Here is a 25,470-nt window from a genome sequence, read left to right as displayed (position 1 = left end):
AAGAGTTAAGTATGCATACAAGGATTACATTAAATACAATGAGATGCATCTTTTTCATTTTATTAGCCAGTAACAAAATAATTATTTTAGGTATACAAAAATAAAGATCTTTCTTGTTCTACATATACACAGTACAATGCACGGTAAGTCTTGTATGATTAGGTATCCTTTAGTTAGTATTTTATAGCAAAACTGGAAAATGGGAGACGCTTGGCGCAATGGTCCATAATTGCACAGGTACAGGTTCTGAAGGGATGTTTGTGGGTTCATTGACACACCTGGGAATCCAGCTATGGTTTAGTCTGCCAGTGTAGATCTTTAGCACATCAGCCATCATAGACAGAGTATGTTCTGTAAATGTGTCTGTATAAACAGATCTGGCTACACGTCGCTTTCTGCATTTTGGGAACATGTGTTTCTGTCTTGCCCTACCAATACTCCCTCTTCCCATGTATTTTGTGTGTATTGGGTACCTGTGTACATTTGCATTGTAAGCAAGAGCAGCCAGCTTTGTTCTTGCTTCCATTGCATTAATATTTAAATGAAACCTATTTGTTTGATATTTGGTAACAAAGCTCTTGTAAACATCCATTTCCTCTGTGCAGCAAAACCGAGACATGCAGTGAAAATCTTTTGTTATTTGAGGGTTCATTACAACGTCTCTTAGAGTATGGAATGCTGGAGTGCCTTTTTTCAACCATGAACACTGTCTGTGTTGCATGGAAGTTAACTTCCCATGAGAACAACCATGAAATGTTTCTGCATTCTTCCATTGATGCTGATTTGTTACATGATGAAGCAAGGATTGCCATCTTTCCTGAAACATAACAGTGTTTCTTTGACTGGTGATGCATGACCACCATAGATGAGTAGAAATAGCTGGCAGCCAATTGATGAGCTTGACCAATGTTTTCCCTTTCCTAGCCCTGGTTAAGTGTTTTTTCACACCTTTGGCATAATGCCATACATCATATTCATGTTTCAAATGTCTGTATTTTTTATGCATAATTTTTTTTATGGCAGAACTGTGTCCAGTGGCAACAGATTTTACTTTAAAATCATTATTCAGTAATCTGTTTAAACAAATGCTGAATACATGATTTTCTACTGTAGATGTAGAAGTTAAATCAGATACTGGTTCAATTTGAAAATCTACAATTCTTTTTGTTGCAGATTCCATGAATGTGTAACTAAAGTTTTTAATATTGTGTCCTACTTGTTCAAACTGGCCATCTCCAGTCAAAGTCAGTGGAGTGTTGGCAAAAGCCCTATTGAGGCGGAGACACTCCTGTTGCCAATGAAGGTCAATTGTGGGAAAGAGAAATGTATTTTGATAACTGTCATAAACAGTTTTGCTTATTTGCTGCAAGCCCAATACACTGTTCATTTCATATACTTTATGAAAGTTGGAGCCACTAAAAAGCACAGCAGCTGCTGTGAGAATATTTCCTACAGCCATACATCCCATCAGTGGCTGACTGTGCCAGAGGTGGAAGCGATGACCATTTTGACAGCGGGCAGTGACTGATAAAAAGGAACCATCAACAAATTTTTCTATTTTAGTTATATGGGCTTTACAGCCATTTCCAAAACGACAACACATTTTATAGAAAAGAAAGTCAAGACAAGACTCAAAAACAATAAATTTTCGTTCATTTGCAACCTCTGTCTCTATTTCTCTTTCACAAAAGGGTTTTTTGCTTGTTCTCAGAGTGTGTCTTTGTTCACTATCTGAGTCATGTGTTTCAGATTTTATTTCTTTTAATGTTGAGCCAATGAAAGAAAATGTCTTCCTGCTTGTAATTTCAGAATCCAAGAGTATGTCTTGTTCTGTAAGAATAGGACTGCCAACATCAAAAGGGTATTTTTGGTGTCTGGTGGAAGGTCTGTCATTTTTGACAGTGGTAAAACATGAAGGGTAAAAGTGATCCTGCTCTATTTTCCACAGCTCGCCATCAAAATTGAATTCAAACTCAGGCCATTGTACACTTTTGTCTTCCATTTTAACAGCTTCAAATGTAGATGTTGAGGCATCAACCATTTCTTTCTTTGTTAATACATTTTTTACTTCTCCTTTTGACTTAATAAAGGTTCCTGTTGGGTCTATGTCCAGAATAAGACCATGGTCAGTGCTTAATATCCTCATGGGTATAATTGATGTTGGCCCAGGGGCCCCAGTATTCATATTTAATTGGGGAATACCTTGTTGCTCTAAAATTGGCTGCTGGGCTGTAACTTGTACAGTTGGTTGCTGTGCTGTGACTTGTAAAGCTGGTTGCTGGGCCATTAGTTGTAAAACTGATTGCTGGGTCAGTAATTGTAAAGCTGATTGCTGAGCCATTAATTGTAAAGCTGACTGTTGAGCCAATAACTGGAGAGCAGATTGCTGAGCCGTAAGTTGAAAAGATTGATGTTGAGCTCCTAATGGAAGCTGACATCCTACTTGGAAAGTTGGTTGGGGGGTTCCCACATGCAAAGCTGGCTGTTGAACCCCTAACTGCAAAGGCTGGTATTGTGCTCCTAGTTGCAGAGGTAGTTGCTGAGTCCCAAGCTGTAAGGGTGGTTGCTGCGGACCAAGTTGCAAAAGCATTTGCTGAGAACCTTGTTGCAAAGGTGGCTGCTGAGCACCTAGTTGCAAAGGCAGCTGCTGAGCACCTAGTTGCAAAGGCGGCTGCTGAGCACCTAGTTGTAAAGGTGGCTGCTGAGCACCTAACTGCAAAGGCAACTGCTGAGCACTTAAATGCAAAGGCAGCTGCTGAGAACCTAGTTGGAAAGGCGGCTGCTGAGCACCTAGTTGCAAAGGTGGCTGCTGAGCTCCTAGTTGCAAAGGCGGTTGTTGAGCACCTAGTTGCAAAGGCGGTTGCTGAGCAACTAGCTGCAAAGGTAGTTGCTGAGCACCTAGTTGCAAAGGAGTTTGCTGAGCACCTAGTTGCAAAGGTGGTTGCTGAGCACCTAGTTGCAAAGGCAGTTGGTGATTTCCTAGTTGCAAAGGTAGTTGGTGAGCCCCTAGTTGCAAAGATGGGTGTAGAGCTCCAATTTGCAAAGCTGGAGGAGCCCCTAACTGCAAAGTTGGTTGTATAGACCCTAGTTGTAAAGCTGGTTGTGAAGCCCCTAGCTGCAAAGATGGTTGTTGAGCCCATAGCTGCAATGCGGGCTGTAAAGTCCCTAGCTGTAAAGATGGTTGTGGAGCCCCTAGCTGTAAAGATGGTTGTGGAGCCCCTAGCTGCAAAGATGGTTGTGGAGCCCCTAGCTGCAAAGATGGTTGTGAAGCCCCTAGCTGCAAAGATGGTTGTGAAGCCCCTAGCTGCAAAGATGGTTGTGAAGCCCCTAGCTGCAAAGATGGTTGTGAAGCCCCTAGCTGCAAAGATGGTTGTGGAGCCCCTAGCTGCAAAGATGGTTGTGGAGCCCCTAGCTGCAAAGATGGTTGTGAAGCCCCTAGCTGCAAAGATGGTTGTGAAGCCCCTAGCTGCAAAGATGGTTGTGAAGCCCCTAGCTGCAAAGATGGTTGTGAAGCCCCTAGCTGCAAAGATGGTTGTGAAGCCCCTAGCTGCAAAGATGTCTGCAGAGGGGGAACTTCTAACTGTAACGTTGGTTGTGAGTTTCCTAACTGCAAAGTTGGTTGATGAGCTGCTAGTTGCAAAAGTGGTTGTTGAGCCAATAGCTGTAATGCTGATTTTTTAGCCAACAGTTCTAAATCTGATTGCTGAGCTGTTATTAAAGTTAATGGTTGAGCTGTATTTGATTGTTGAGGTAGCTGTCCATTTCTTTGCTGAACTGATAACTGTACATCCGATGATACAGGCAAATCAGGCTGTGGCTGAATGGGAATTAAATCTGGATTTTGAGGTGATAATAAAATATCAGACTGTTGAGGTGATGCAAAAAAATTTGAATCAAAGTGAGGAGCTGACAGTTGCATATCTGATTGTAGAGATGATGCCATTAGATCTAAATGCTGGGGCAATGCAAGCAAGTCTGATTGTAGAGATTGCAAAGGTGACTGAGAAGGAGATGATTTCAAATCTGATTGAGAAGGGTATTCTTGCACATCAGATTGCATGGGGGATGTCTGCACATTTGTGGAAGATGGTGCTTGCATGTTTGCTTGCAGGGGTGATGCTTGAAATTTTGATTGCAGTGATAACATCTGTAAACTTGACTGCAGAGGTAATGGATGTAAATTTCTTTGCAGGGGCAATGTCGGCAAATTAGATTGGAAAATCAATGTTTGGGAATTTGATTGTAGAGGTGAGGAAAAGTCAGCACAAACTTTTTTGGATGGTTGAATAAGAGTTCCATCTTCATTGAAATGATCTGGCCTCACAGGAAAAATAGTTGGAACAGCATCTTTACTCAAAATGAATTTTTCACCATCCAGTATATATGAGTCTGGTGTAAAATGAATGGAACAGATTCGAAAAATACCCTTCTTTCTTTGGTCCATCACTCTCTGTGTAAATGAATCAAGGTCTTGTATATTCTGACCAATTTGTTGAAGCCATAGCTTTATTCTGCTAGGGCATGAAGGGAATACGTGTAATCTCACTCCAGACTGACGACCATTTTTCCGAGTGGAATTCTGACACCCCTTAACAATGCAGTAAGTCATTGTTAAACCTGTGAATAAGCAAAAACCCTTAAAATATACACAAAACATATCACATATATATGCTTAAAGGCAGAAGAAAGAAGAGGATCGCCAGTGCGGTTTTTCTGGTAACAGGAGCACTGGACCAGGGTATCAGGTAAGTGATTGCAATCATTGGGGATGCCTAACATTTTGTTTTTATGGGCTTTTTTTTTTTTTGAGACTTTCCTTCTCCTTTAGGGCGAAGACACATGGGGCGATTAGTTGCCGTGACTTTTCGAAAAGTTGCCGTGGCTAATTCGTGTGACGGAATTGCGTATGCGATCTGTTGCAGTGACTGAGTTAATTAAAAGTCACGGAGACTAATTGCCCGTGTGGCTTTGCCCTTAAGGAGGAAAGGGAAAATATTTACATTAATCATTTCACTGCACCTCATTTGTTTTCCCAGTAGTGGAATGTGCAAATGTAGAATCTAGGCTGTTGACAGTTAAATTTTTTAACGAAAAACAGAATACTTACCGCTTAAGTCTGTTTCCTGTTGTCCGATATGCAAAGAAAACCTCTTTCCATATACTTGCACTAGTCTTTCAGAAGTTTCTTATCTCTGTTAAAAGCAATGGAATTAAGTTTGTACAGATGCTCTTAGTTTATTGCCTTAAAGAGATACTGATACCAGAAATTAAACTTTTTTTTACATCTATCATAACATTGTCTTTGTATTCTATGCTATACGTTTAAAGTAACTATCTGATCGCCCATGTTCATCTATGTGGGGCCTGCCATATTTGTGCTGCAGGAGTCAGTTAGCATTAAAAGTTATAACTGACAGGCTGAGAAGGGAAAACAGTCAGGTTTAGGAACTTCAAGTAACAATTACTAACAAAAGCAGTCCTATCAGCAAAAAATGATCAACATGACCTATAGGTAACGTAATGTGCATTGATATTTTGAAGAGTAGTTTTTTTGCGTCGGTATCACTTTAAAAAAATATCAATGGAGAGGAAAAATATTTAAACACTATTAAAAAGTCAAAGAGGGCAGAAGCTTATTTTAAAGCATTAAAATTTGACAAATGTTGTAAAACAATATTTAAGAAGTCAAAATAATTAATGAGGAACTGATATAACTAAGACTAATGGAAATTTTTTATATAGTAGTATAGAAGTACTTCAGTAGTAAGAAGATACAGGTTGAAAGTGTGGCTCTGTTAAAAATTAAACCTATTTGGTTATAAGTGAAAAGCAAATTTGATTTTCTTCAGTGTATACAATAGAGGAGTCAAGTGTTTCAAGACTCACTCTGTATTGCTACAGATGGCTCGGGTCAGTCAGTGGCTGACACAGGATATGGTACTTAAATGTTTGCTCATTGCTGCTGTGAACAAGGCTTCAGGGCCTGATGAAATACATCTTAATTGAACATGCAGCAGGATCTGGAAAAACCAGCAATCTAGTCAGCTAAGTGGCAGATGAGTTTGATGTTGATAAATGTGTGGTTATGCATTTGGAATTTCAAAATATGATAACTAAAATGAAAACTAAAATTATAAGGGGACCATTCAACAAACCATCTGATGCTTTATTAACCAGTAGATTCTTGTGATACATACTTTTTTTAATTATTATTATTTATATTAGGGATGCACCGAACCCAGTTTTTCGTGTTCGGCCAAATCCCCCAAGGCCATGTTAAGGAATTCGGCCGAATACAAACCCGAATCCTAATTAGCATATGCTAATTTGGATTTGGAAGGGTTACATTTGAAAAATTTTACGCTTCCGTGTTTATACGGCGACATTAACCCTTCCAAATCCTAATTAGCATATACTAATTAGGATTCGGGTTTGGTTCGGCCAGGACCGTGGATTCTGAATCATAGCTGAATACCGAATCCTGGATTCGGTGCATCCCAAATTTATATAGTGCCACTGTGTCCCACAGACATATACAGACATTCATGTCACCATAATAGATGCACAATTATATTTGCATACTTTTAGGAGGCAACAGAGTACAGGCTCTGCTTGTGAGAGTTTACAGTCTTAAGCTAAAGAGACATGGCTGGTTCTTGGCCTGTGCATAAATGCAGGCTGAACTTCTTGCCCTCTTTTTGCCACCCAGGTAATAGTTTTCTAGGCAAGTGACAAAATGCTTGGAATCACATAGCAATTTTCTCACAAGCAAGTGGAACTGCAATTACAGGGGGGCTCATATTATTAATTCACTGCTAATAAAACCAATGGGGATTACAGGCATTTATTTACTAATTAACATCGTAGTAGAATTGGTAGAATAATTTTGTGCACCACTGTGCTAAGATTATACATATTTAAGATGTGTGTCATAGAACAAAAGGCATTTTACAAATGTTTTGCCTAGCTATGATGCAGACAAGAGCTGTCCATATATGCTAAGATGTACAAGTCTGGCAATCTAAGTTATAGACCAGATTGGGTTGATTTAATAGTTAAGCATAAAGGACAACAATCAGATCACATCAGATGGCTCTGCAGACCCACTAGGAGATCATATTTACAGTTCAATATGGTCCTCATCAGGCAGCCTGATCAATATCTATTTTAGCCCCACTGTTACATTTAATGTTATAATTTGTCAAAATTTGTATTTGGGAGTTTTACATCCTATTTTATGATGCCACTGTTTATGATTTCTATATTGTAATTCTATATATACCTTAATAATGTCAAGGAAGCTTTTGATCTGGATTTTGATATTTGCAATAAAGGAATTCTTTGCAGATGAGTGGCTGCTTAAACTCAATATAGATCTAAAAAATGCCAATAGGGGTCGATCCTGCCCCTTGTCCAAAAGTGAGTGACATCTATAACATTCACCTGTCACAGCATACACAGTGTATATGAAAATGGGAGTGTGCTTTTCCAAAATCTTGAAAAGGCAACTATTTCAGTCAGAATCAATTTAAATTTAAAAAACATTTGTCAAAGTTAAAAGCAGCAGAAATCGGTACAGTGGGAGGATAAAAAAAACCCTTAAGACCTAACGCATTTCATTCCCTACTGGCAACTTAATCATTAGCTTAATACTACACGTGATGTCAATCAGCTTCTCTCACCATAATGACATAGCCATTATTACCATACATATTGTATACTATATTTCTCCTGTATTGTTATTCTTTATCAAAAACTTAAAAAAAAATAAATTCTATATTTCATATGCTACTAACATTTATGCATACAAAATATCATTTTTATAAATAAGATGTTATGTCAACATTAAATCAAATATTGTTAATAAAAACAAGAGCACCTGGCACCGTAGTCTTAAGGGTGTAGATCCTGAAAACCTCTCTTTCATCTTATAATCTTTTAACATCTTCACCTCTAAAACCCAATTTACTTGTCGTATACCTTAAAAAAAATCTCAATCATGGCATATTAATATTAATTTACTTGAAGATAGCATACAGGAGACAGTTGTTTTTTTTTTTAACCAAGAAATGATGAAAACACTGCACAGCTCACTTAACTAAATTTGACTTTATTGCAAAACACATTAGAAAGATCCCCATAGATCCCAACGCACATTTTTTGTCTTGAAGTTTTGGAGAAACATGCCTGATCAAAATAACTGACCAAAGAATACCAATAATTCAATATTTATAGTGACAATGGGCAGGGGTGTAACAACAGAGGAAGTAAGGGGGCTCAGGGATGTAGAGGGTCCAGAATCACCCTAAATGTCAATATATCTTTGTACAACAGGTCTATTTAGAAATGTTTTGGGGCCCTACATTGAATTTGCTGTGGGGCCCAATAACATGCATCCCTTCCCCACAGAATTACACTAAAATCACTTGCCAGGAGATTTCAATGTCAGTTTATTCTGTATGGTTGATTAACTCTACTGGCAGAATAATATTGCCCTCACCAACTATGGCTGGTGTGACTCTTTTTCTAAACAGTTCACGGGAGCAATGTGGGACCTCTAAAACTGGTCAAGTTAGCCCATCTGTTGTATAACTTCTAGCAATGAAGACATAAAACCAGTCTTTCGGGGTTCCCAAAGCGTTTTCTTAGTAACCCGGGGGAGAGTTTTGGGAAGTTTGCACCGACGGCGGCTTGAATCGCCTCCTCCCGCAGCAGGTATTACACAGAAGTACGTGCCAGCTTCTGCCCGTTTCCCCCCTCCCAGGAGCCGTGCAACTCACAGTGACTAAGCAGTGGTGCTGGGCGCTACCTCCCTCCCCTCCCAATATATATACTTGTGGCTCTAGACTTCCGCGTTATGGCATTGCCACTCCGGGCCAGGGGCCTCCTTGCAAACGCGCCGCTACTCTACCAACAAGCCTTGGGCGGAGCGGGTATCAGCAATACAGCTTTCCTCTGCCCAGCGGGTGCCCTTTACTCCTCAGTCCCTGTCCGCTCTGCATGTTCCAAACCTCCTACAGCCGGACTTAAAGCTTTTCCCTTCCCAGGATCCGTACCTGCACCCTGCAGAGTTCAGTCCCTGTTTCACAGCAGCCACTGCTCCCCGTCGGCCTTTTCCCAGACAACCATACTTAGTAGAATCGCTTCTTTCTTCTCTCCGCACTGCCCCCTTCCGAGAGTTTACCATACTAGCCCCGCCATGCACAAACCTGTGCCCGATTCTCATAGTAGCGATGGGCACCTTCCGCGCTACTTCGATTACCTGGTGGTCGGGGGAGGCTCAGGTGGGCTGGCAAGTGCCCGCAGGGCGGCTGAACTGGGAGCAAGAACAGCGGTGGTGGAAAGCAGCAAACTCGGGGGTACTTGTGTGAGTATAAGAGGAACGCAAGCCTGTTCTGTATATTCTGTCTACAGCATGGGGCTATTCTACTGTTACAACATCATTCTAGTACACAGGAAGGAGAGACTATGCAATTTCAGGATTCTTAAGTTGGAATTGCAAAACCAATGCGCAATATTGTTTTCCTGAAAGACATTTAAGGAAGTTGCTTTACACAAACTAGTGATGGGAACAACAGTTAAAAGAATACCATGGGTCATTATCACCAATGATGAAAGTGCTACCGTAGCATTAGCTAAGGACCCAACCTAGTGATGAACATGACATTTTGCATCCCTCAAAGTGCCCTTGGGATCAGTCAGGGTGAGATTTATAGTAAACAATTGCTTGATGAGCTTAGAATAATAATACCGACATTTTTATGGGTCTTAAACCTTATAACCTAAGCTACGTTGCTGTACTTTTAAGGGGATTTATACTGGTAAAGTCAGAAAATCACCATCCTGTGGGGTACCTCAGCCACCTGTAGCCATAGTTGTCTAGGGATGCTAGTGGAAGCTGTAGTTTAGAAACATCTGGTGGTGGGTAGGCTGCATGTTGCTGATGTATGGCTGTTTTACTTATGCAGTTCTTATGGAAAATACTCTGTTTGGGTTAAAGGAAGTGGACATGTTTTTTCTTAATTAAGTCTTAGGACGCCCCTTTTGAAATTGTATGTCTCAGCTGGAACACTCACTGCTTAGTTCCAAGCTGTCTCTGGAAGCAAGTTTAGAACAAGAACTGTACACCAGGCTCTTCAGTTATTTTTGTTTTCAAATTAGCCTAATATCATCATCAATAACTAATATAGTGGTGGGAGTGATATAAAGGTTTCTTCCATTGGACTGGACCAGTGGAATGTGTTCTCTGGGGTGGTAAATCACTCTTCACCGTCTAGCAGTCTGATAAACAAATGTGGATTTCATGGAGGAGGATTAATGATCTGTGGCTGATTTTCTGTAGTTAAGGCTAGGGCCCCTGGTATCTATATGAGTAAAAAGGATCATGGAGATCATAGTTTCTGTGGCCCATTTAGTGTTTGGTGGGAGGATCTGTTAAAATATTTAGAATATATTTTTTTATCAGGCACATCTTTAGCAGAGAAAAGCACATATTATGTTTTTCCCCTCCAAGGCTGGAACAGATCTAAGCACATTTTGGCATGTACAGGGGCCTGTAATCCTTTGCTTACAGACTGGTCTATTGTTTAGTCAATTATTTTTCTAGTAGTATTGATAGGTTTGTGTGAATCAGCTTATTCTGTTTCTACTGTGCCCATAATTTTAGCTCACAAGCAATTTATCTGAAATACAGCTGAATTTGCCTAATGTTTTTGTAACTATTTTTTTGGGGAGGGGGGGAATATTACATAAAATATAATCATGTCCATTTTTTCCTAGGTGAATGTTGGATGTGTACCAAAAAAGGTATGGTTTATGCTTTTCCAAAAATTATTGCTTTTCTATGAGAGAGCTGCATAGTTTTTCATATAAAATATTTAATAAACTATGGTTAAGCAAATCACGCAACCCACTTAAGAAATCCTGCAAATAATATCAGGTCTAGGTTGATGGTAATTCCAGTGTTCTCTTGGGTCAGTGGGTGTACTTGTGCATAATTCATCAGGGCAGGCTGCAAGAGTGCATTGGTATTTGCCCTAGTTTAAAGAAGTATATATAAGCAAGTAGCTTTGAGTTCTTATATTGTTTAACCTCAGTTTAGAAAACACTGGGGTATATTTATCAAAGGGTATTCACTTGTATAGGATTTGTAGGGGCATATTTATCAAGCAGTAAAAGCAAGAGTTCACTCCTTGATATACACATCCAGTGAATAATACCTGTTGCATACAGGCTGTATGCACTGATAAAGTAGGAGATGGGTTTTTCCTTTAACTCTGCTGGCAGCTTTCACAGTGAGTATATACTTACAGGGACTTCAAAAAATTGGGATTTATAAATATATATATATATATAAAATACAGCCCTGAATACATAAAAAGCCTCTAGAAGTAAATACTGTTTTATTATTACAGAGAAAAAGGAAACCATTTTCAAAAATGTGAATTATTTCATTAAAAAAGAGTCTATGGGAGATAACCTTTCTGTAATTCGGAACTTTATGGATAATGGGTTTCCAGAAAAGGGGTCCGATACCTGTACAATGGAAGTGTGGCTGATCTGGCTGAATTAGCTACAGACATACAAAAGAGAGAGGATTCATCAATGCACATTGCCTGTCTCCTGTTTCACTATTAATTTAATTTCTATGCAAGTGCACGTTTCCGTTGCAAAGTTATAATCATAAAGTTGGTAAGCCACCATACCACGTCAAGGTAAACCCCAAATGGTGGTCCTATTTATGGTGATATTTTCTATAGGCTGGCCCCTCCCTGCATAGTAGCATTTCTTGGGATAAATGTCTTCTGACCAAGGCATAATGGGCTTGAGCCTCCCTTATAACTTTAGCTTTTATAGGGAGAAGGTTGCCTTCTCCCCTGCTTATGGTTTTAAAGAAGAGAGATTTCTCAAACTAACACCCATTTTTGAAGGCATAAGACCACCCTTAAAGGGATTGGGATTGGGTTGCTGCAACCACATGGAAATTTGGTATTGTGCCCATTCCCTAGCAATGATAAAAATGACAGCAACATTTTTACACAGAAAACACTGTTAGTGTGTAATGTAAATGTATTCTGTATGGTAATATTGAAATACCATATTTGTTATCTTCCCCATTAGATTATGTGGAATGCTGCTATTCATTCAGAGTATATCCATGACCATGAAGATTATGGATTTGAGACTTCAGCTATAAAGTTTACCTGGAAGTAAGTAGAAAACATCTTAGTAAAATGCCCAAAAACTGTCCTGTGTATAGCCAGTTTTAGCAATACATTGGTGTAACTGTTTCTTTTTAAATTAGAAACAAAATGGTTTTTGTTGCTTCTAGTGGGGTTGCACTGAATGCAGGATTTAGTTTAGGATTTGTAATGTCTAGTGACCCTAGCAAGTTAAAAGTTGACAATTTTTTTAAGGTTGTGTTTTTTTTTTAAAAATGTTGTTCAAATTGGAATATGCACATTAGGGTTAAGTTTGGTATTTTGTGGAGAATGTAATTATATTGTAAAATCCTAAAATTACAAATGTAGTGCTTTCTTATTATGTGTAGTAATGTGTGCTTAATAAAGTTTTCATCCTGTTAATAAATCATTGGCTTTTGCAACGTTTATCATAACTATGTTCAAATTATAATCGATTCTCTCTCCATAGCAGATTCTTGTTGCTTTTCATGCCAGAGTTTTTTTTTTTCACTCTTTTTTTCATTTTTTTAGAGTTATTAAAGAAAAACGAGATGCTTATGTGAGTCGCCTCAATGATATCTACCAAAATAATCTTCAGAAGGTAAATTAGATAAATACCTATTTAGGGCAATATTTTTCTTATATCAGATGCAGAATATAAAGCACAATAAGACAAGAATAATTATTGTAAACTTTGCAGTTAGTCACTGGGTAACTGCAGTTCCAGGTTAGAAAAAGTGGGCCAAGCCACCAACTGCCAATCAGATGTCACTCATTGACTTTCAGTGGGGAAATTTAAATTGCTTTCATTCAGACACTATTAAAACCAGGTTCCCCAAACTTTGCACAGCGGTTTTTACTATATAACTATATCGTCCAAAATTAGAAAAACTGGGTGGAGCCAACAACAGTTTGTTCTATATAGTGCTGACATATTCTGCATCAGTCCCCTATTAAAGCTTACAGTCCCTATATCATAAACACAAATTGTAATTTTCATTAGGAACTTGTCTGTATGTGTTTGGAGTGTGGGAGTAAACTGGAGTACCCGGAGGAAAACCACACAAGCACAGGGAGAACATACAAACTTTATGCAAGGCCCTGGCAACAAACCTAGGACCCTACTTGCAGCAGTGTTAAAAAAAGCTATTATATAGAAAATTGCTGCATTTTTTAAATATAAATCTCTAATAGGGTACAGTAATAAAACATATTATGTTTGCTGCAGGTTTAGAAACCCATAGTAACCAATCAGCAGGTTTTATTTACTGATCACCTTCTTTAAAGTATACATATAATTTGTTGCTCTGAGTTACTAGACCTGCAAAAACTTTGCTCTTTTTATTACATTAAGTCACTTCCGCATACATCACTTCCGCAAACATTATATTCGCTTCTGTGATGTTGCGCTCTATACACTATACACTATATATGCGTGTTATTGCATACGCGTAATCGCACACGCCATGTATATACTTAAAAGTGCACACACCCTATGCACAAACACACACATATTATCATGTGTGGGAATGTTATTTTTTAATCTGAGTGTATTCATAGCTTCTAGCTTTTTATCTAACAAGTACTTCAAGTGACCTTCAATTGGATGTGGTTGTAGTAAATACAGAAACAAGGTTAAATTCTGCATCCTTTTTGTGTTTCAGGCTCAGATAGAAATTATTCGTGGGCAAGCAAATTTTACATCTGATTCAGAACCAACAGTGGAAGTCAATGGGCAGAAGTACATTGCCCCGCATATTTTAATAGCTACTGGAGGGAAGCCTTCAATGCCATCAGATGCAGAGGTACCTGGTAAGTGATCTTTCAAATACGATCAGTCATGTAAGGGTAAATGATGTGTGTGTACATATACACTTCAACTGGTCTTCTGTTTTTTTACCTGTGGCTTTAGTTTTATTATTATTTTTTATTATTATGTTGGTTTGAGAACCCAATATACTGTTCTTTGATTTCAGCTTATTCTTCCGCTTTTTCTTTTTCTTATTCTCAGTGCCCCCCATATTCTAAACACTACTCCTCCTACAGTTTTAGGGGTACAACACCCAGACTCTCCACACTTCTTAATCCTATAGCGGAGTAGCCTATGAATAAGTGCTCCTAACGCACGAAACGCGTCAGGCACACTTTTGTTTTTAAACATGATGAAATAAAGTACAGAATTTTAACGGATTCCTTGTGTCCGAAGTGTGCTCGACGTCCTTCCTTCCACTATAGCGGAGTAGGATGCTTGTGCTTTTCTAAGCATTCCCACCCCCTGTCACTTTGTGGCGCCGCTCACACCCAAATTTTTCCATTGACTTTGACTGACGGAAGATTTTCAAATTGCTGCCACACTTACAGCTTTGAAGCCACACTCCCCAAACTTGAATAACATAATCATGGGGTCACCCTGAATGAAACAGCGACATTTGTTAGACGAACCAAAGTAGGAGGAGCCAACAACAGCTAATCAAATTTCACCCATTCACGAGAAAATTTAAACTGCTGCCAATCTTACAGCTATGAGGCTACAGGGTAACGCTTTTAAATAAAAAATAACAAAAGTGGTATAAAGTTGATACCTTTATTGGCTAACTAAGATAACCATAGCAAGCTTTCAGAACATTTTAGTTCATTTTTTTTACAACATTCAGCTCATAGATCAAATAACCAGAAAAAAGGAATATCCATCTGTGAGTGAGGCTACACTCACCAAACTTGAATAACATAGTCATGGGGTTAGCCTGAATGAAAATATGATATTTGTTTCCAAACTTTGCAGAGTTAGGCACCAGGTAACTGGGGTTCAAGGTTAGAAAAAGTGGACGGAGCCACCAACAACCAATCAGATTTTACCTATTGAATTTTATTGGTTTTATGCCAGGGTTCCCAAACTTTGCACAGTCAGTATTCAGTATTCAGGGTTACATTTCTTTAATTGATTTCAGTGGGAAAATTTTAACTGCTGCCATTCTCACACATTTAATGCCAGTGTCCCCAAACTTTTCACTGGGGGACTAAGGTTACAAAAAGTGGGTGGAGCCACCAACAGCCAATCCATTTCCACTTATTAAATTTAATAGGTTTATATTTAAACTGATGCCATTATTTAAGTATACATTCCAGGGTTGTAAAACTGTAAAGTAAGTCACTGGGTATTTGCAGTTCAAAGTTAGAAAAAGTGGGCGGAGCCACTAACAGCCAATCACATTTCACATATTGACTTTCAGTGGTGAAATGTAAAATGCTGTCAGTCCCACAATTTTTTACTTCCCCCCCCCAGTCCCCAAACTTTGCAGAGTTGGTTACTGGGGAACTGCTGTTCAAAAATAAGAAAAGTGGTTTGGGCCACTAACAGCCAATCAGAATTCATCCATTACATTTCATTGGTTTAAATTTGCTGTCATTCTCACACCGTTTATGCCAGGGTGCCCAAACGTTGCAGTTTGTCACTGGGTGACTTCGACTCAAGGTTAGAAAAAGGGGGGGACACCCACCAACCACAATTCACCTATTGGATTTTATTGGTTTAAATTTAAACTGCTGCCATTCTTCAACTATTAATCCTAGGGTCCCTAAACTTTGCAGTTAGTCACTGGGTAACTGCAGTTCCAGGTTAGAAAAAGTGGGCCAAGCCACCAACCGCCAATCAGATGTCACTCATTGACTTTCAGTGGGAAAATTTAAGACACTATTAAAACCAGGTTCAGACACTATTAAAACCAGGTTCCCCAAACTTTGCACAGCGGTTTTTACTATATAACTGTCGTCCAAGATTAGAAAAACTGGGTGGTGCCAACAACAGTTTGTTCTCAAACTTCCCTTTCTAGTTGTTTATTTTTATTGTTACTATATAGTGCTGACATATTCTGCATTAGTCCCCTATTAAAGCTAACAGTCCCCCATTAAAGCTAACAGTCCCTATATCATAAACACAAATGGTCATTTTCATTAGGAACTTGTCTGTATGTGTGGGAGTAAACTGGAGTATCCGGGAGTAAACTGGAGTATCCGGAGGAAAACCACACAAGCACAGGGAGAACATACAAACTTTATGCAAGGTCCTGGCAACAAACCTAGGACCCTACTTGCAGCAGTGTTAAGAAAAGCTATTATATAGAAAATTGCTGCATTTTTTAAATGTAAATCTCTAATAGGGTACAGTAATAAAACATGTTATGTTTGCTGCAGGTTTAGAAACCCATAGTAACCAATCAGCAGGTTTTATTTACTGATCACCTTCTTGAAAGCATACATATGATTTGTTGCTCTGAGTTACTAGACCTGCAAAAACTTTGCTCTTTTTATTACATTAAGTCACTTCTGCATACATCACTTCCGCAAACATTATATTTGCTTCTGTGATGTTGCGCCCTATACACTATATATGCGTGTTATCGCATTCGCGTAATCGCGCACGCCATGTATATAGGTAAAAGTGCACACACCCTATGTGCAAACACACACATATTATGTTGCTTAGCAACCAGTTTTCCTAACTCAAAACTTTTTTACAAGTACATTACATTTCCAAAGCAGTATGTTCACATATAAGTATATAATAAGCATATAAACATTCTCTATGATAAGCCTTCATTTCATAATAGAAAAAGTGATCATGTGACTAAAGTGCACGAGTGCCATATAAATAAATAAATATAGCGAAATACAATCTCATATCAAAAAATCAAATAGATTATGCCAATATATAGTCATGTGACAGTAATAAAACATAATTTATATCAAATATTAAAACTGTGTTCTAACATCATAAATCAAACAATGAATTTAATAAAAGTGTCAGTATCAATATTCACAAATATCAGTGTTACATATATTAACCCACCATAAGATAGTGAAGTATAACAAATATAATATGGACACTAGAGCTCCCTTGACAAAGGCGTTTGAGCTGAAACGTTGGGGTATTCTCTCATCCAGAGTATCTGCCTTCATAACCTTTTTTTCAGTTTTTTCACTGGGTGGTATGTATTGATTTGTTTATTGATGGATATTATACTGTTTAAAATGCAATATTTTGGCTGCATAATGATTTGTTAAATAAAAATGTTTTTTTAAATACAATACCTCCCTGGGAAAGTTTTTTCCGGTGTGCAGGGTTTATTTGGGGATTTGCTGGTATATATTAATGCTCTAATGGGGGGATTGTTGAAACCCTAACACCTGCATATTTCATATATATTTTTTTTATATATTCTTTTTTGATTGTTAATAAAGGGCAAGAATATCTTAGCCTGGAGTGCCCTCCATTATTCTAAATTCTTTTTATTACATTCCCATTTGATTTACATACATAGTTACATATTTTTTTTATATAGAGTTACATATCCTATTTGATTTTTAGGGGTAGCACAGGGCCTGTATTCTGTTTTAAAACAAGATGTGTGCTGACATATATTTATTTCTTTTCAGGTGCAAGTTTAGGCATCACAAGTGATGGGTTTTTTCAACTTACAGACTTGCCAAGGTATACTTTCCCTTGTAAACTCCCATCAACATAAGTCTGTGATTGAGAAAATGATAATTAAATAGCTTCCTAGCAACCCGGCAGCTCGTAATTCACATAATTCCACATAAAGTGCAATCTTTGCATCCTGCCACAGGTGTTTATGCTCTGTTTTGGGAGTAGTGATGAATTAAAATGCAAAAGGGGCCCTTTACTTACCATCTGAACAAAAAACAACATAATTTAAAAACCAGAAAAATATAAAATTGAAGACCAATGGTTTCAAAATATCACTGATCACACCATACAAAGGGGCTGATTTACTAAGACACGATTTCGAATCCGAATTGGAAAAATTCCGATTGGAAACGAACATTTTGCGACTTTTTCGTATTTTTTGCGTTTTTTTCGGCGTCTTTTCGATTTTTGCGTAAAAACGCGAGTTTTTCGGCGTCTTTACGATTTTTGCGTAAAAACGCGAGTTTTTCGTAGCCATTACGAAAGTTGCGCAAAGTCGCGATTTTTTCGTAGCGTTAACACTTGCGTGCAAAGTCGCGCCTTTTTCGTAGCGTTAAAACTTAAAAGGCGCAACGTTTCGCGCAAGTTTTAACGCTACGAAAAAATCGCGACTTTGCGCAACTTTCGTAATGGCTACGAAAAACTCGCGTTTTTACGCAAAAATCGTAAAGACGCCGAAAAACTCGCGTTTTTACGCAAAAATCGTAAAGACGCCGAAAAAATACGAAAAAGTCGTAAAGACGCCGAAAAAAATCGCAAAATTACCGATCATTACGAAAAAAACGCAATCGGACACATTCGGCCCGTTCGTGGGTTAGTAAATGTGCCCCTAAATGTTAATTTAAAGGTGAATTGTGAACTTTATGTTAATGTTCTCGCATCGCATTTATATATACATACAAAATATTGTTTCCTGTTCTTTACAACTCTCATTTTATGCAGTCTAATATAGGGCCCACATGTTTTAATTTAGGATAGGCAAAATGTTGAAATAGATTGCAGCTGTACTGTATCTTGTTTTTAAATGTTTCAGGCGCAGTGTTGTAGTTGGTGCTGGTTACATAGCTATTGAAATTGTTGGAATTTTGTCTGCTCTGGGGTCCAAGGCTTCGCTGCTGATCCGTCAAGACAAGGTAATTTATATCCTATGGTACATACAGAAGCCACTGAAGCAAAAAAATATACCTACATAAATATTATAAAGTAAAATAGAAACATCTTAATTGTATTCACCCCCCTTTATTGTAAAACATCGAAAGTGTTAAGCATGTTGACACTTTCATATTTCCAAATATTAAATGTATTCACATTGTCCTTTATTGCAATACCTGTCCTATATATTTTGCAGGTACTAAGAACATTTGATTCCATGATTAGCTCAAATTGCACAGAAGAGCTAGAAAATGCAGGAGTAGAAGTCTGGAAGTATGCACAGGTAAATCTATTGACCTATTGATTTATTACTGACACTTTTTAATTAATATCATTTTATGTAAAAATAGCCCTTGTCGTGGTTTTACACACTACAGATCTGACACTACTTAACAAGAAGGTGTGCTTTCTGCATTGCATATTGCTCCTTTTTTGCACAGAATTTAATCTATGTTTATCTGACAAATGCATCGACCACTGTGTTTAAAGCTTGCAGCCTGTATAACAGAGAAACCCCTTCATTTTTACACACTACACAACTGCATACTATAGTGTGTAGTGTGTCATTAAATCAAAGTGTCAATATCTCTTTTTAGCTGCTGGTATATGGCTATTTTTTGTATTCCACCTGTAGTGTACCTGCAGCCATCATTAACGTTGTACTGTTTTGAAATGTTACAGGTAAAAAATTAGATTCTGTCAGTATCAGTTTCAATTAAAAAATAACCAGAGCTTCATATTTTTTGTTAAATGCTTCCAAAATAATAGATTAGAACTTAAACATGAAAGATTAGGACTAACATTTTCTGAGACAGAGAGGATCATTTACTAAGATAGATTTGCACCAGAGCAGCTACTAGTAGCAGCAACCTCTCACCACATTACAATTAGTAAATGAAAGTAGGAGTCTGATTGTTGTGGATAAATTATCTCTAGACACTTATTTTAATGAAATCTTACTTTGTTTGAAGTTATATTTAGCTGTTTGAATTTTAATATCCAGATTTGAAATCTTTTTTATATGCAACTATTTAGGTAAAATCAGTCAAGAAGTCTGCTACAGGTCTAGAGATCAATGTGCAGTGCTCCATGCCTGGGCGCAAGCCAACAGTGAGGACAATTCAGGATGTTGATTGCTTACTGTGGGCCATAGGGAGGGACCCTAATACTGAGGATCTGGGCCTGGAAAATCTGGTAAGAAGAAAGACCTGTATCATGATGTTGTTGCTTCGGCATGTTTGCATTAGTAATTTGTTTTGATAAATTGAATTGGTTAATGTTCTATGCAACACTAACATTAAAATTGTCTCATAAAATATACAATAAAATAGCATTTTAGGAACTGAGAAGGCAAAATTAAATATATAGCTGGGTTGAAAGTTGGCATGGTTTCCTGGCTGTGCTTTTTTTCAAAATAGTGTTGAAAGCAGTAGGTATATGCTAAAAGAATTTGCAGAAAGTAGTTGTAAACCTGAATATGTGTTTGAAGGTTGGTTGCTTTTTATGCAGTGAATTTGTATTGCCAATTTGCACACAGTGCATGAATACATTCTGAGGAAGAAAGGCAACTGAGGCATTTCATATCTTATTTGTACAGCTGAATGTTCTAGTCACTTTTCCTACCACTTTAATTGTACATATATGGAATATAATAACCAGAATGCTTGGGCCAGACGTTTTCTGGATAAGGGGTCTTTCTGTTATTTGAATCTCCATACCTTAAGTCTACTCAAACATTTAGGATTGTTTTTAAATCAAAATAGATTTATTACAGAAAAGGGTAATAATTAAAAATAATAGAATTATTTGCTTAAAATAGACTCTATAGGAGATAGTCTTCTCGTAAATCAGAGCTTTCTAAATAATGGGTTTATGGACCTGTATTATTAACTCAAAATAAATCATATTTTTTTTTTGTAACTCATCACAGGGCCTTGAGCTTGATGAGAAGGGTCACATTGTGGTTGATGAGTTCCAAAATACCAGCCGAAAAGGTGTTTATGCTGTTGGTGATGTGTGTGGCCGAGCACTTTTAACACCAGGTAATTCTTTTGTGAAATTATTATTATTAACATTTATTTATAAAGCGCCAACATATTCCACAGCGCTGTACAATAAGTGGGTTTCATACATTGGATATACAGAGTAATATATAAACCAATCAATAACCGATACAAGAGGTGAAGAGAGCCCTGCCCAAAAGAGCTAACAATCTACAAGGAGAAAGGGTTGAGACACAAGGTGTGGGAATGGGCATGACAGAAATGATAGTTAAATACAAACAATACAAAATGCCCTGCATATCTCTGCTTAATAAGCTGGTGAAATGATACTGGAAGTTGTGGTACTGCAATAACTGGAATAGCACACTTTGGCTATCCTGTCACTGTCCAGTAGAGGTTACACAAATGCATACCAGTAATTTTGCAAAATAATTGCATTCTGTTCAAAAATAATCTCCCTCACAAAAATGTAATAAAAGAACTCAAATGCATATGCACATATACAGTATGGTGGGATATGTATGTGATGTTTGATAACAGCCTATATATACAGTGGAGGAAATAATTATTTGACCCCTCACTGATTTTGTAAGTTTGTCCAATGACAAAGAAATGAAAAGTCTCAGAACAGTATCATTTCAATGGTAGGTTTATTTTAACAGTGGCAGATAGCACATCAAAAGGAAAATCGAAAAAATAACTTTAAATAAAAGATAGCAACTGATTTGCATTTCATTGAGTGAAATAAGTTTTTGAACCCTCTAACAAAAAAAGACTTAATACTTAGTGGAAAAACCCTTGTTTGCAAGCACAGAGGTCAAACGTTTCTTGTAATTGATGACCAAGTTTGCGCACATTTTAGGAGGAATGTTGGTCCACTCCTCTTTGCAGATCATGTCTAAATCCCTAAGGTTTCGAGGCTCTCTCTGTGCAACTCTGAGCTTGAGCTCCCTCCATAGGTTTTCTATTGGATTAAGGTCCGGAGACTGACTAGGCCACTCCATGACCTTAATGTGCTTCTTCTTGAGCCACTCCTTTGTTGCCTTTGCTGTATGTTTTGGGTCATTGTCGTGCTGGAACACCCATCCACGACCCATTTTCAGTTTCCTGGCAGAGGGAAGGAGGTTGTCGTTCAGGATTTCACGATACATGGCTCCGTCCATTTTCCCGTTAATGCGAATAAGTTGTCCTGTGCCCTTTAGCAGAAAAACACCCCCAAAGCAAAATGTTTCCACCCCCATGCTTGACGGTGGGGATGGTGTTTTGGGGGTCATAGGCAGCATTTTTCTTCCTCCAAACACAGCGAGTTGAGTTAATGCCAAAGAGCTCTATTTTGGTCTCATCAGACCACAGCACCTTCTCCCAGTTACTCACAGAATCATTCAGGTGTTCATTGGCAAACTTCAGACGGGCCTGCACATGTGCCTTCTTGAGCAGGGGGACCTTGCGAGCCCTGCAGGATTTTAATCCATTGCGGTGTAATGTGTTTCCAGTGGTTTTCTTGGTGACTGTGTGGTCCCTGCTAATTTGAGGTCATTAACTAACTCCTCCCGTGTAGTTCTAGGATGCTTTTTCACCTTTCTCAGAATCATTGACACCCCACGAGGTGAGATCTTGCGTGGAGCCCCAGAGCGAGGTCGATTGATGGTCATTTTGTGCTCCTTCCATTTTCGAACAATCGCACAAACAGTTGTCACCTTCTCTCCCAGCTTCTTGCTAATGGTTTTGTAGCCCATTCCAGCCTTGTGCAGGTCTACAATTTTGTCTCTGACATCCTTGGACAGCTCTTTGGTCTTTCCCATGTTGGAGAGTTTGGAGTCTGCTTGATTGATTGATTCTGTGGACAGGTGTCTTTTATACAGGTGACTAGTTAAGACAGGTGTCCTTAATGAGGTTGACTAATTGAGTAGAAGTGTCTAACCACTCTGTGGGAGCCAGAACTCTTAATGGTTGGTAGGTGTTCAAAAACTTATTTCACTCAATGAAATGCAAATCAGTTGCTATCTTTTATTTAAAGTTATTTTTTCGATTTTCCTTTTGATGTGCTATCTGCCACTGTTAAAATAAACCTACCATTGAAATGATACTGTTCTGAGACTTTTCATTTCTTTGTCATTGGACAAACTTACAAAATCAGTGAGGGGTCAAATAATTATTTCCTCCACTGTATATATATATTATATATTATTTTTTTTTAAACCACATAGTTTGGCAATGCCCTTTAGATGAGTAAAGGACATTGCCAAGGAACATTATTCACTTCATTTAGCTCCATACGGCTTGACCCTGTTTACCACAAATATTGATTGGGCTTTGTAATAATACAATACTTTGAATTAGCAGACTTGCACATCTACTTCCATTTTTCATGGGCAGCCTCTGGCAAAATAGTTCAGCTGTAGGCATCAGGTGTTCCATATGCTTAGAGATGGAGAAGGAGAAAATTTCAAATGTATCTGAATGGCTTTCTTTGCAAATTACAGTACAATACAGAGCACAGCTGTTAAGCCGAATGTGATCCTCCAAAATATTTTTATTGTCCCCAGCATGACCTTTTTTATATGAGCTTGTTGTTTTATAATGGTAGATAATTGGTCCATGGCAAGGAAAATCATTGATTGATCTTAAGTATGAATTTAATCATAGATCAGTAACATTACCTCAGGAAGAGGCTGGGGGGAGGATGATATGGAGGGCAAGTGACTTCTCAGCACAGAACCACCATCTGTAATAGTTTGTAAACATTAACAGTGCCAGTTTAATGGATATGCCATTAAGAACACAAACTTTGCAGTCCAGTTATCAGTCACAAAGACTAGTTTACATGGTCTCAGATAGTTTGAACAAGACATTTTAACCAATTTGTTACTTTTTAGTTGCAATTGCAGCTGGAAGAAAATTGTCTCATCGATTGTTTGAAGGTCAGGAGGATTCCAAACTCGACTATGATAACATTCCAACTGTGGTCTTCAGTCATCCACCTATAGGAACTGTGGGACTCACAGAAGGTATGGAATATGTCTGACATCCATATTTTGTATTTTCTCCTCATTTCTGCCATTTTTAACACCACCCACACTCACTGCCATCTCTGTTTTTAAATCTTGTCACTGTGTAATTTTCTTTATAGTAATAATGTACAACAGCACTATATGAATAAGGCAATACATTTTGTCATACAAGTGATCCTTTCACCCTTCAGTTTCATGGTAGAAAACACTAATATAGTACGGCAATAAAAAAGAGGTAGCTATATAAATCTATGCTAAGTTAGAGCTATTGGCTTGGTAAAGATTATTAAAATGTTAACAACTTTAAAAATAAGGAAGTAAAATCTCTAATTATTACTGCATTTGTCCTCATATATAATCCAGCACCCAATTTGACTGAAATGGTTATTTATTCACATTTTACAGAAGAAGCAGTGACTGCAAAGGGAAGAGAAAATGTGAAAGTTTATACAACCTCTTTTTCGCCAATGTATCATGCAGTAACCAGGAGGAAAACCAAATGTGTTATGAAACTGGTCTGTGTCGGCAAAGAGGAGAAGGTAACAAGTGAAACCCTTATGCTGTGAACTACATGGGTAGAATACATGATACATCATATTACCATATAAACAGCGCTGTATTTTCGTGTGGAGTGGGACTGCGAACCAAACCTCAGTGCAGTGTGATGTACTGTGCATGTGCTGTTCATATTGTTCAGGTACCCCCCACTGCCGCTGCAAGGTTTACATTGCAAGTATCATGCCCCAAAGGCATGGTCCCTTAAGTGCCAGTATAGTAAAGATGAGTGGATCTTTGCATGATTCTACAGCCTGATTTATATTTTACCAATCAGATATCAGTCAGGGAGGCAATTATTTTGACACTAGGCTGTCAAGTCAGAGTCTGCAGCCAGTGGCCAACTACATTGGTTATATTTAGCTTATCACAAAATATCTGTTTTTGAGTGTTTGTGTTTGCAAACAATAAGGAAATTTAGAATAACAAAACATTATATTTGCAGGTGGTTGGATTGCATATGCAAGGACTGGGTTGTGATGAGATGCTACAAGGATTTTCAGTTGCTATTAAAATGGGAGCTACAAAGAAAGACTTTGACAACACTGTGGCTATTCACCCGACGTCCTCTGAGGAGCTGGTCACACTCCGTTAGACTTTCCAAAGCATTCCAAAGCTAAAGCTCTCAGACAACAGCATCAACTCCACTATTAAATATGCACCAATTTTGCATTTGTAGTTATTTTCTTTACACCATGGTTGATAAAAACTTAACAATTACACAATTTTAGATGTAGCCAAAAGAAAATGTTTTTTATTTGTTGCCAAGGATTTGTTTTAGGGTTCATGTGAATAGCCATTATGTATAAATTACCTTGGTTAACATTTGTTAACCACATTTGTTTTAATTTGTTCCTTATGAAAATTAACAAATAAACTATGTTTCTATAAGAAAAAAAAGTGCTTAAGATTTGTCCACTCTTAATATTTCTGTGTTAATTACCAAGATAACAGTTTTAAGCAAATGTAACAGTTCTACACCCTAGGGACATCAGCAGCTTATTTGGCACTAAATTTACTCAATTAAAGGTACAGTGAAAGAATTATAAAGAAGGCTTTTGGTGTAATTTCGCTGAAACATA

The 25,470-nt window shown here is 37.9% G+C and overlaps 2 protein-coding genes across 3 annotated transcripts; one reads left to right on the top strand and one right to left on the bottom strand.

The window, feature by feature from the left end:
- Positions 1-39: 39 nt before the first annotated feature.
- Positions 40-9,146, bottom strand: LOC101731273. 2 transcript variants are annotated; one of them, XM_004911059.3, is made up of 3 exons: positions 9,057-9,146; positions 5,108-5,192; positions 40-4,617 (listed from the first exon to the last, which is right to left on the bottom strand). In XM_004911059.3, the coding sequence occupies exon 3, from the start codon at positions 4,607-4,609 to the stop codon at positions 182-184; it is 4,428 nt and encodes a 1,475-aa protein (XP_004911116.1). In that variant the 5' UTR covers positions 4,610-4,617; positions 5,108-5,192; positions 9,057-9,146; the 3' UTR covers positions 40-181. The 2 variants fall into 2 exon arrangements, with proteins under 2 accessions (XP_004911116.1, XP_031759246.1); XM_031903386.1 differs by lacking the exon at positions 9,057-9,146 and adding an exon at positions 7,880-8,070.
- On the top strand, positions 8,799-25,288 carry gsr (glutathione reductase). Its single transcript, NM_001127154.2, has 13 exons — positions 8,799-9,367; positions 10,780-10,806; positions 12,121-12,209; positions 12,714-12,783; positions 13,847-13,994; positions 17,616-17,670; positions 18,701-18,800; positions 19,016-19,102; positions 19,855-20,013; positions 20,750-20,861; positions 23,699-23,830; positions 24,239-24,372; positions 24,834-25,288. Exons 1-13 carry the CDS (start codon positions 8,858-8,860, stop codon positions 24,981-24,983), a joined length of 1,773 nt encoding a protein of 590 aa, NP_001120626.2. The 5' UTR covers positions 8,799-8,857; the 3' UTR covers positions 24,984-25,288.
- Positions 25,289-25,470: the final 182 nt, after the last annotated feature.

This window comes from Xenopus tropicalis, chromosome 1 (assembly GCF_000004195.4).
Source record: "Xenopus tropicalis strain Nigerian chromosome 1, UCB_Xtro_10.0, whole genome shotgun sequence".
Taxonomy (NCBI): domain Eukaryota; kingdom Metazoa; phylum Chordata; class Amphibia; order Anura; family Pipidae; genus Xenopus; species Xenopus tropicalis.
The sequence above is the reverse complement of the archived record's forward strand: the minus strand, read 5'-3'. Positions and strand labels throughout refer to the sequence as shown.

Coding starts and splice junctions, on each gene's coding strand:
- LOC101731273 (XM_004911059.3), bottom strand. CDS start 4,609: ATGACTTACTGCATTGTTAAGGGGTGTCAGAATTCCACTCGGAAAAAT.
- gsr (NM_001127154.2), top strand. CDS start 8,858: ATGGCATTGCCACTCCGGGCCAGGGGCCTCCTTGCAAACGCGCCGCTA. Junction 9,368..10,779: donor GCAAACTCGGGGGTACTTGT/GTGAGTATAAGA, acceptor ATTTTTTCCTAG/GTGAATGTTGGATGTGTACC. Junction 18,801..19,015: donor TGCTGATCCGTCAAGACAAG/GTAATTTATATC, acceptor TATATTTTGCAG/GTACTAAGAACATTTGATTC.